The 12,638-nt window shown below is 37.9% G+C and overlaps 1 protein-coding gene across 1 annotated transcript in view; it reads left to right on the top strand.

Annotated features, from left to right (window-relative positions):
- Positions 1 to 12,638, top strand: part of PTPRU (protein tyrosine phosphatase receptor type U) — a 4,710,560-nt gene that overhangs the window by 1,202,368 nt on the left and 3,495,554 nt on the right. The window contains exon 4 of the mRNA XM_044089740.1: positions 3,530 to 3,611. Coding sequence (XP_043945675.1) covers positions 3,530 to 3,611 — 82 coding nt within the window. The remainder of the gene's footprint in view (positions 1 to 3,529; positions 3,612 to 12,638) is intronic.

Raw genomic sequence — 12,638 nt, 5'->3', positions numbered from 1 at the left:
GACTCTTACCTAAGGCTGTGGTTGTTGCTCCCTTTTTCTATCAACTGTAAATGCCCAAAACAGGGCCAACTTTCAACCTTAATCTAACATACAGAACAGTTAACAGAACAAATTGTACAACCAATTAACCCTGAACTCAAAACTCAAATGCCTGTCCTTCTCTGACTAGCAGTGTAATTCCTCTACCAAGAAGTAAACCACTTTGAAAGCCACTTACTTCCATTAGTAACTGTTGCCCACTTGTGCTCCCATGTGTAACCTTCTCGCTCACCACTACTTCCATCATCTGCGAATTCACTGTTTATCGCCACAACTGGTACTCGGTACACCATCATCTACAAAAAAAAGGAGAAAGTAAGCTCTCTAATATGTAAAGAGAAAGCTCCACCTTATACCCACCTATTCCAAATTACAGCCGCAGCATTCCAAGACCCCATCTGCAAGAAACAAAAGACATGTAAATCATCCAAACTACATAACCCACATTCCAATACATCTTCAAGAACGACCTATCCTACCAACCTGGGAAGAAATGTATCACCGCCATTCCCATGTATAACAAAGCAGCCATAATTGAAGCTATACCTCTAATTACTCTATCAGATACCCATGATAAATTTAACTACCACAATTTTTTTTTTTTTTTTTTTAGGCCAAATTCTGGATATTCTGCAAAAATCTGTACAGTTGAGAGGTAATATGCAAACACCTCTTCGGCCCACCCATACTTATCGCAAATGCATTATAATTTTAAACCAACCTATTGTATGTTTAGAATTAACATAAATTAATTACACTTAACACTAACTAATAAAACAGATTACTGTTCCCTGCTCACAAATATCTGCGAAGGGTTACAGCCCTATCATGCATCCAATTACCTCCCGCTTCTGTTTCCTGATATCAATCATGCTTCACATCCCATGAAAGTCGCTACCATGTGCTGCAGTAAGCACAGAGCAAGAACAAATGAGCATACACAATCACCCTCAGCACCAACATTTGACTCTGATATCTGTCTTTGTTTCCTGACTCCTGCCCTATCATAATCACCTTCAGCACCATCTAAAAGCTTTTTTTTTTTTGAATTACCAACTGTACAGTACCACTATAACACAACCCACATTTCAGCCACCACCGGATGATACAAATGACGTCAATGAAATTACACAGATAATAAAAGATAACAAGCCCCTTATTAACTATAGTCATCAACAAAATTACATACATAACCACAACTAAGCAAGCATAATATAAGCCCTGCTGAAGTTCCTGTGCCCAGGATAGTTTGTAATTTGAATCTGTTGAAAAACAAATGTAAGCCATTACTTAGTGACCTCCACTGACCTCCATGTGATTAGCCAGAAAATCACAAATTTTATGAGGTACAGACTGATGATATGCAGAAAATCACTACATAACTCCAGTATAAGCCCGACCCAAAAGGCTGCAATCCCACTGATCAGAAATGCACATTGCAGTGAAAAGGGAAGCCTCCCACAGACCCGTTTGGGCTTAAAATCCTAGCGACATGGAGGGAGAAAGGGAAAAAACACTTTGCGATCTTACTCCACAAAGTCATCCAGTCATATGTCCCCACCACTGCAAGATCCGGCCCCCACTGAACACCTGTCTGTCAACCACACCAAGTGCTCTCCACTACAACACCAGGAATGCACCTCCCGGAATGCAATGTCTGTACAGCATCCCATCAACACAGGCCTGAAAACCCCAGGAACCATCAACATCACAGCGCTGTACTGTTACTCAGTTTCATTTACCTAGAAGCTTAACAAATTCGGATAAAAAGAACTTAAGAAAACACAAATCTTTTACCAAGGAAACAGTCAACAAGTTGCATTCTGTGGATTTATCACTATAGTAACCCTTCAGTGGGTACTACTTTGACTTTTCTTATTGGACACATGCAACTCATGCCACATATCCTTCAGAAACAGCATCTAAGCCAATGGTTGCCAATCTGGCTTCATATTCCACAGCAAAAGCAACAGAAAAGGCTTTACAAAGTAGGCCTTTTTTATCTTCTTACTCTGTATTAGATCAAACATTACAATACGATTATTACAAGAATTACAATATAAAACAATGGATGCATACTTTATTCACTTATTCATTTATTTTTTGCATAATGAAACGTAAAGTGAGTGCCATCGCAAGGCCTGTAACAACACTCACAACAGACTACCTTCACAGCCCTGAAAGCTGACAGTCTCGGTCTCAACAACAAAGAGAGTGGCAAACCGCCAGCCCCACCCTAAATCAGACTGCTGGCATGTCTCCATGCCTCTACACCCTCCTCCCCCCTACGGAGTTAGCTTCCCACACACAAACCCGCCATCAAATCCCCTCAAGAGGCAGAGCTGCAGACCTGACCAAACCAACACTCTGTGAAATCAAGACGGAGGAGCAGTGCGCCCACCACTCACAGCAGCCAAAACATCCCCAGACCAGTGCACCTGCACATAAACTGCAGTGCAAGGGTTTCCAGGAATTGGCAGTTCCAAGCCAAAGCCATCACAGGAAAGAAAATCCAAAGCAAGCATGCCACCGCAAACTGGGGCCATGAGCAGTGTACTGACCAAAAACACAAGCCGACAAGACATGGACAACAACAGAAACAATGAACAAAAGGCACAGATGAATTTAAGTGGTGGGCTGCTCCCGCCTTCCCATTCTCTGCTTGGTGCCATCCTAAGAAAGCACCCCAGGACCAATACAGCACTCTGAGAGCAATCCCCTTCCACCCAGAGACAAAGCCAAACCACCCACAATGCCTCCCACCTGAAAATTACTCCAAAAGCAGCCCACTTCAACTCTACTCTGGCTTACCATTTAAGAAAACATACACAGACTGAACCACATAACCACAACCCCCATCGACACCCCACACAATCCCTCCACTTACCCACAAAATGAAACAAAGAAGATCTCAAACCCAAACACTACTCTTTCCCCACAAGACCCACACTTCCAGGCCTGCCCCAGGTAATCTTGGACATAACTTGCTAACACTAGCAAGTTCAAGCCAATATATTCTTTTAACTTAAAGAGTGCCTTACACAAACTGGATTTTCCTTGCCCATCTTGATATTCAAACAGAAAATGAATAGAGCACGGTTTTGCAAATTTGCTGCCTAAGTTCAGCATATTTGCTACTTTTCTCTCTACTTCAATTCTTCTCAAATTTGAAAACATAGCTAAGAACAGAGGGGAGAGTTATTGGTGACGTCAACTTCAAAGAATGCAAATAAAAGCAAAGATTAGGAATTTTGCAGATGTCAAATATAGCAGGATTTACACTGTACAATATAGTGAGACACAGTTTAACTTATTGATTTTGAAGGAAGTTTATGTGAATAAAGTGTTAACAATGGGTCAGCAGTTTGAAATGCAAGTGATGAGACTGAAGAAATACAATTCAAGGCACTGCATTGCGTGATGGTGAGTATATAACATTGTTAGACTGCAAGACTACAATAATGTTTTTTTTTACTGTTATTTTTTGTAGGTCATATTTGAGGCTGTAGTTTCCAGTGAGCGCAGAGGATTTATTGGATTAGATGACATTCTGATCCTTAACTACCCATGCTGTAAGTAGTGATTGTTTTTCTGTCTGTTTTTCCGCCTCTTGAGGAATATGCAAAAAAGTTATATAATTCATTTAGTATGAATTTTAAAGCTGAGCGGCTCGTTTACTTTTTCTAGATAATTCTCTCACTAAACAGTATAAACCTCATTGCACATCAGGACCATGAATCACTGTGGCCTGAAGACCTGATGACCAAGGCTAGGGTATAAGCCTGTTTTGAATGACTTGTACAAAGAATTTTAGCCCCAGCAGTGTAGCCTAAATAAAGCACTTATAAGTTGTAACATGTAAGAATGATGGATTTACTGTAGTGCTGTGTGCAAATTTTCACAAAATGTCTATGAAATGTTAAGTGAATACCATGTGGAAGATCAGAGAAAGGGTGTAGGGTGTATTGCACTCAGAACATTCCATGGGATGAATTTATGTTTCTCATAGTTAAACCAGCATCCTGACATGTATTTTAACTGGACTACTTAAAATATCATTGCAAACAAGAGAGAAACATCCAGCTGGACAAGGCTGGTCTTAGGCCAGTTCGACCAATTTGGTCCAATAGGTGGCCACACACTAAGCTATGATACAATCATTATATGCCTTAAGTGGTCTTGATATTTGCCAGAGAAGCACTGCAGCAAAGTGCAAAGCATTTTCCTATTAGTAGTAATACTCCAGTAGTAGTAGAGCAAGCAGCATTTACTGTCATGCACTGTACTAATGGCTAGTCCAGTATTACTAGCAACTGCAGATTTATGGTTCATGTGTGGCTCACAGGGCTAGCCACTCCCTATTCCATAGTGGTCATTTGCTATAGCCAGGTGCTCCACTAGATTTTCAACCACAAACTTGTTGGATTAACCACTTTCTGACACTCCAGTTGCTCTCTTGGAAAATAAGACCAGGTGTAATCTGTAGCCTGAGAAAGAGATACTATGTTTCCTTTTGCTTCTGTTGCAGGGTTTATGATTGGTTGCTAATGATATACAATTACAAGAAAACTTGTGGAATAAACAGGCTAGTGAATATGAAAACAAACACTGGTAGGATAAATAATAACAGATCCTATGATGCAAAGTAACATCTGATCACTAAGACATGTGACAGAATGTTAGCAGTTCAATAGTATGGCAGAAAAATGCTGTGTGTGTGTGTGTGTGTGTGTGTGTGTGTGTGTGTGTGTGTGTGTGTGTGTGTGTGTGTGTGTGTGTGTGTGTGTGTGTTGAATGGTGGGAGACAGAGGAGGACAGTAAAATGATTCCCATGCCTGAAAGTAGGAAGATCAGCAGCAGAAACAGTTTGAATCAACTGAAGGGGCATCATAGTTTCAAAGTTACAAAAAAAAGAGGAAGGCAAGCAGAAACTTAAAGTCAGAAAATAGTTGGAGAACACTGGGAAGAGTTTTGGGATGAAGTGTTATTATCACAAGGTGAACACATTGTGGGGTTTAGCATGTTGTCCCTACATTATGTGGTTTTCTTTAAGGTATTGTGATTTTTGCCACTTGCCTCGACATTATCCCTACATATAATCATTACTTTTGTCCTTGTGATCTGGGATCTTACCTAGTTTAACACTTTTTGAATTGTCAGTAGCTCAACAGGAAGCACACTTGCCTTTGGTGATGGAAGATCAGATTGGTGGAGGTCCTATTCCTACCCGAGTACTGACATTTCAATGCAACATGGGGGGGGGTGCTGTAATCATGAGTGTGCTGTCCTTTGGATAAGACATTAAACCAAGGTCCCATCAGCCTGAGTAGCTCAGGTGATTTAAAAGATCCCACAGCACATACCAGAAAGTAGGGAAACATAGTTCCCCACCTCTTAGCACACAAAATCTGGACAAAGTCAAAAATAATGGCAGGACAAAGCCCCAAAAATAGGGACAATTTTTTAATATTGCTCTTATAAACTTATAAAGTTGACAGAATAAAATATCTTGTGCTACCATACATTTTATGAAGAATGTGAAGCCTGAAACTCAAATACTTGTCATTCTTTAGTGAATTCAGTCATCAGTCATTTGCAAAAAAAATAAAATAAAAAATTAAAAAAAAAAAAATATATATATATGTATGTATAATTCAGGAAACCATATTTTTTATGAGGAACAGACAAAAAATATGAAGCAAAAATCTGGACAATTGAGAGGTATGTAGGGAAAGCTGCCTTGTGCCCTTTCAGCATTTCCTCTAGTTGGTATAAATACCAGCTCTGGCCTCACTTGAAAAGAAGCTACTAGGCTAGTGGGACTAAGCTGGCTAACAAAGGATAAACACATAAATAAATAAATAAATAAATGAAAATACACTTTTGGGAATAGTTATAAATTTGGGTGATGTATGAACAATGCTGTTTCTAAGGAAAATTTGAGACGATTACTATAATTTTTGAGCATTCTGAGGATGTTCTCCAGTTTTATATGTATGGTTTTGTAGAAACACATTGATGGTAAGAAGGTATGTGATTTTTCTGGGGAAGAGACTCTAATCATGAAGAGTAGGTACGGAGGATGACTGGATGCCCGTGGTGAAAGAAAAGGGTAGTATGAGATGAGAATGACTAATGGCAGTTAGAAATAATTTATGCCCTTTCTGCCCCACCCCCGTGCTTCCCACAACTATTACCTGTAGCCCAGTTACTCAGTTGTGCAATACTTCTTGGCATGACCACATTAGTCATGGGAACTGAGAGCTGCTGGGGACTCTAAAGAGTTAAAAAATTTTATCATGTTTCATGTTTCAAAGTGAGCCTGCTTCTTACTAGCATGCTATGCTTGGTTTTGCCTCATGAAACATTGGAATGTGCAGAGTACTGGACAAAGATAATGTTTTATATGTATTATTTAATTTATTTATTTACTTAAAGTTTAGTACCCAAGGTAGAGCACTGACTCCCCCAGACCATTTTCTGTCTCAGCATAGCAGAAATACAAACAAAGAAACAAACTTTAATCAATATCACTATAACAATAGTAATAGAACAGCAAGCATGCAGAGAGGTATGTCAGGATAATACATATCATAAATGAATACAATTATAAGTAGAAATGATACAATATTTCAGTTAGCAAAATAGGCAAGAAGAGAACCTGTACACTAGCATAACATCATACAGTATAATATTTCAATGGGACTAATGTCCAAAGGAAAAAGTATTTACAATATATACAACGGTTATAGATAAAGAATGTGAAGGAGAGAGGCATGAGTCAAATGAAGGGAAAGGTGGGTGGCAGAAAAGAGAGAAGAATAAAAAAAGTCTGGAGGGGCAAAGGGTCAGTATGCAGCTGTCTGCTACTATGGTTCAGGAGATAGAGGCAGGAGTAAAGGATTCCAAAGACATGCATCTGGAGCGTTTCTCCCTGGGCCTCTGCTGAAAATAGGTTCTGTCCTAGTCGAACTTTCCTGGTCAACAAATGTTAACTAGCTAACTAAATAAATAAAGTATGGGAGTGTACCTACCGGCAAATTAGGGTGCCCACCCTGATGAAGCATTGTGTATACAAAGGGCCTCAATGGCCCATAAAACAGGTATCTTATAGTGTGCTTGAGCTCAGTTAAACAGACCCAGAGAGAGAACTACAGGAGATGTTGGTTCTGGGGGCACAGTGTCTAGTTATCTACGTTTGTTTTAAAATTTCTTATTACAAAAATATATACATATAAATATTATTTTATTTTTAATTCACAGCAATAGCATATATTCCTGATACCTAATCTGAATTAGTCTTAAGTCCAGGAAGCAACAAGTACAGGGATGGTTGGGATGTCAGATGACGAAATCAGCTGAGACCCAACCAAAATTGTTCAAACTGCTCCCAGCTATTAATGCTGGCCCTGCCCTTAGTTTATATACACACATAAAGTTGGAGAAGAGGCAAAAAGATGGACACAAAAGGGAAACTCACCTTCTCCCGCTTCTCAATCTCCACCAAACACAAACAATGTAGTCAATCAATGACATAGAAAGAGTTGCAACACAGAGGAACATCACCTATTCAGAATTAGCAACTTTCCTGTTTAGGTGTTTTGAAATTTGCAGTTTTTCAGAACATAGGTTTCCCATTTTAATTCTATTAAAATTCAGTCTAGTTAAGAATAAACAAGATACTGTTGCACTGTAAACACAATTCTATTTTTTATGTACAAAATAAATGTTCATTCATCCAGGAAACTGTGCAAAACAACAGGCAGTACATTCTTTTCTATCACAGTTTTAGCTTGCATCTTTTAACAATTTTGTGGGGGGGTTGCCTTTTATTCACACCCCTCGGGTCAATGTATTTTTTTTTTTTCATATTCTTTCAATATTTAACATGTTCTGCCCCATCAATAGACTGTAATGCTGAAGACAGCCACTTGCATTTAAACTATCTGTTTCCTTCAGATACATCTTTTAGTTTTATGCAAGTTAGCAAAAAATAAATAACATCTTAAAAACAAATGTTTCTATTTGTAATAACTAGATGAATAACTTTAACATGAAAGATAAGAAGGTGCTAAGACACAAATGTTATTTACCAAATGAAGAATGCTATGTCTTTGGCATTGTAGTTTTTTCTATAGAGTAGTCTCATCAAACAAATTTCATAAATGCTTTTTTGGGAGTTTGATGCCCCACCACTGGGCCAGTAATCAAGGACCCTCAATCCTTACCACTGGCAACAGTGGGGTTGTACACTGGGAGGATGACAAGTACACAGCTGTCTGCATCAAGTGGAATTTCCTTTAAGAACACACTGAGACCACAGTCAGTCTGGGTTCAGTTTCTCCCTCTTTCTCCAGATCCCCAATAAGACTCCCCACTGGCAACAGCTATAGAGTTGAGATCTCAGATGAGTGGCCACGCCAAGACCTCCAGTACCCTCTCTGTCCAACCAGTGTTTCGTGTCCCTGCCCAAGTAGTTGACACACAGATTATTTGAGATTTGATTCACACAAACACACACACCCACACACCTGGGAAAAGCTGGCACAGGTTTACTAGCTATGATCCCCCTTTTGCCCAGACTATAAGGTAGTTATCACTGCCACCAGCCAACTCCTGAGCAGCTACTTTAAAGGCCTTAACAAAAGGTGTCCAATCTTACTGTATAATATTAATATTAATACAAATGGTAGTTTGACCAAGAGCAAGACTACTAGGAGTGGCTCACACAGTGTCGCCAAATAAACATGCAAGTACTCTCAAAACTTAAATATCTCTAGAGAGATCAGCCACAATAAAAGGTTTAAATATATTTAATAATAAATAATAAAAGAACAAGAAAATACTCAGTATATACTCATAGTGATATCAGAGTTCAAAACCACAGCAAATGTTTAAAACAACATTGCAGAACAGTCTCAAATAAATAAAGAAAACTATCTAAACTAAGCTGCACTATATTCCTGACTATATCTGATAGAGTTATTATACTCTAGTTAACTTAATCAGAGCAAGGCAGATGTGTGTGAATGGTGCTTGTCAGGTCCAAGACAGAATACAGAAATCCCTGTATCTCTCAGAGAGTTCTCAAATTAATATCTCAAATATTAATGCTGGCATAACTTGCAGAATAACATCATTCCTTGTCATCTGACTGTATCCCAGGTGAACCCCCCACTGCTGGGTGCTGGAGGTATTTTATCATCAACCTTTGAAAATACATAGACCTCAGATCTTTGGCAGATGCTGGAAGTCATAAAACAATTGCATTCCTTCACATTTCAAGACTAGCGATTATTTCACCCTAGAGACAATACAGAAAGCTCCCTAGTTTTAGACATTGTGTCTAATTGCTGCACTGAAACTGAAATATATCTATGAACCTATGAAATATATTGTCTTTTATGGCATAGCCATGAAGTAATTTAATTTCAGTTATTTTTCTGAAGTTAAATTCCTGTATTCCAGTTTTCACTGTTAAAATATATACATTTAAACAGTTACAATAGTGCATGTACATTTCTGTTCTTTTACAGTAGGACACACTGTGGTTACATTTTAAGCACAAGCACTTTATAAAATACTTTTTTAACACACTTCTGTATCAGCAGATTGATATGCACATGGCATACAGATCTAATACATGTGTAGCACAAGCATCTTATATAAATCATGTTGATATTCACAAATGATATATAATTATTTACAAAATTCCAGATAGCTGTGCTGAAAGTATTCCCCCTTTGTCACAGGGAGCACAGGTAGTGGAACAGTAGAGTCTCTTACATGATTTGAGCTTATTTACATAATCCAAAGCCTCAAGCACTCCATTTATTGGACTAGGATACTCACAATTCTCAAAGCATGGTTAATTGTACCATCATTATTAAGGACTGAAGGATGTGTTATTAACAGAATTCAACTAGTAGAACTGCATTTAAATGCAAACTCAAATTAATTTATGTGAGGAACAAGCATTAAAATAAAGTGCAATGTGTACTTCTCAACTCTCCAGATTTTCCCAGCATGTCTACATTACTGCTTTATAGTTTTGGTCTATCAGTTTTGTTTTCTGACCAATTATTGAGGATTATAGACAATAAATAATGACATACATTTGAGTTTAAGATTTCATATCCTTCCAAATTGCATGCTAATTCAAATCCTGTAGCAACTTTCTAAGTTTGTAAGAACCATATTTAAAATCTGTCCTTGACCCCCCCCCCCCCCAATTATTTTTAGCTTAGTCCAGATTTGTTGTTATTACAGGTTGGAACATATGATGCAATGGAATAAAATACCTGTTTCAGGCTGGCGTCTGTATGAATGCGGTACAATATAGCTATGTATCTCCTATCTGTCCCTAGTTTACATGGACATTCTTACCTGTGTCTTGTAGTGGTGATGTATATAAGCACAGCATACATTTCTTCCTGTAAGAGACACAGTTTAAAGATGCATAGATGCTTTTCCCTGTGTGTTATGACCTATCAGTTGAAAAGAACCGGACAGCTCTCAAACTGGGCTGGTTGGGAACCAAATAAGAAAGGTAAATACTAAAAACAGAAGCATAAAATGAGGCAAGACATGTGCAAATAAATGATTTATGTGCACTGAGCTTATTTCGATAATGGTACTTGAGGCTAGCAAACTAATTCATGTTTTTTTTTTTCATTCAGAACTTGTATTTGAATTTTCTAGTGAATGTATTGCAGTTTGCCTTTGTCTCCACTCCCAATACACAACAATCATTATTTCAGAAGAAAGTCATGGCAGTCTAAATGTGACTGTGTCATTAAATCTCTCTTGTCTAGAAAAGAAACATTGTAAAAGGTAGTCAGTCTTGTCAGAAATTATTTAAGTTGCATTCAAGTAGCAATGACAACGGGGACCATTTTTCACCTAACATACTGCAATTGCTCAGAGCAAATTTGTCAGCTTTGTATTTTTATTTAAGGATGTATTGAAATGTAGATATGTCAAAGACTGGAGTCCAGAGGAAAAAAGTATTACATTTCCTTTACTTGATTAATTTGTTCACCTTGTTGTAGATAAGTTTATAATGGCCTTTTGTTTTCCTCTGAATTTGTACATGGCACAGAGTAACCAAACCATTATTTTTAATTGAGACTAGCCTGAGATCAGAAATAAGTTAATTGCCTTGCTGTGAGTTATACAATATAAAGGAGGAAATTATTAAAATTCAAATTTGTTATAACCAGATTTATACCAATCTATCCTAAGTAGCATGGCGTACTCTGAAACAATCCTTCAGTATGTGTACATACAGGCTTAATGTATATATAATGTGTAAACATATTTCATTATTAATTTATTGGCATCTCTGTAATAACCTGAGAGTGCAAGTGCACTTAATGAATAGTCTGTGCCTGGAATAGTATTCACTAATTCAGGTAGACAATGACTATAACTATGACTATGAAACGCAGTTGCATGAAAGCCATGATCTCATAAAGTAAAAACCCACTATACAGATGTTAGAATGTATGTTTTCTATGTAATGAAAAATGCTTGCATCCACTGACTCTGCCGCACCAGATATACAGTTCTAATAATTTTTGTGATACAGTATATAAGGCATCAGTAGCATTTTGTTATTATGGAGAAAGATCATATTTATTTCTTAAATTCTGTCTGCTGCTCCGGTTTTATGTTATGTCCCTTTTTGAGTGAGTCTGTCATCCATGATGGGGTCAGTTTCTAATCATAAAGTAAATGAATGTACGTAGTTGTAGCATGGATATATCCCTCCAACCGATTGTAGCGAAGACTCCCCTAAGGTCTTTGCAAAGTACGCATTTAAAAGTATAAGGCAGTCCAACAATGTGCAGCAGCTTTGCTCTAGGAGAAGCCATATCATGATGATCTAGGGAGTGTGCTGCAAATAGAGCATGATGAGTCAGTGTCAGAAGTTGGGTCCTTGCTGCAGATGAATTTGTAACTTGTCTAGCAATAACTGCATTAGTAAGACTAGCAGAATATAGGTAGATGGTTATATATGGCATTTACTGTGGCCAATATACTGCTGAGAAAGGCAGGAGCATAGCAGTGTTGGAACCTCTGAATAAGGTTAGCTGTATATGAGGGATAACATACCAAGGAAGGGTGAAAGGCATGGTGATGTGTATCTTAATGCTAAGTGTAAGTTGGAGTCATAGGATAGGAAAAAAAAAAGAGTAATTTTCTTACTGCATAACAACCTATAGTTCTTTCTTGAAAGCTTAATCAGCTGAGTCATAAACAAAGGTAGCAGGTATGAGTGGATAGCTGGATACAGATGCACTGAAGAGTATGTTGCTGGATTGATTGTATGGATGTAGATGTGATACAGAGAACCATGCTTAATCTGCTTAGTGTAAAACTAGTCCATAATTAAGCATTGTCTAAATTATACTAGTGATGCTAAATATCATGGGATGAATGACACAGAATCTGGATTCCTACTGATCCTGGAAGGCACTGAATTAATGTATGCAGTTCAAGTTATTTAAATCAACTTGTATGACCATGTTAACCATGGTAACACTACTAATAAGTGTAGGGTATTTGGGAACACCAAGCCCCCTAAAGATCATATT

This window comes from Protopterus annectens, chromosome 1.part1 (genome assembly GCF_019279795.1).
Source record: "Protopterus annectens isolate FY-2018-M chromosome 1.part1, PAN1.0, whole genome shotgun sequence".
Classification (NCBI taxonomy): domain Eukaryota; kingdom Metazoa; phylum Chordata; order Ceratodontiformes; family Protopteridae; genus Protopterus; species Protopterus annectens.
The sequence above is the reverse complement of the archived record's forward strand: the minus strand, read 5'-3'. Positions and strand labels throughout refer to the sequence as shown.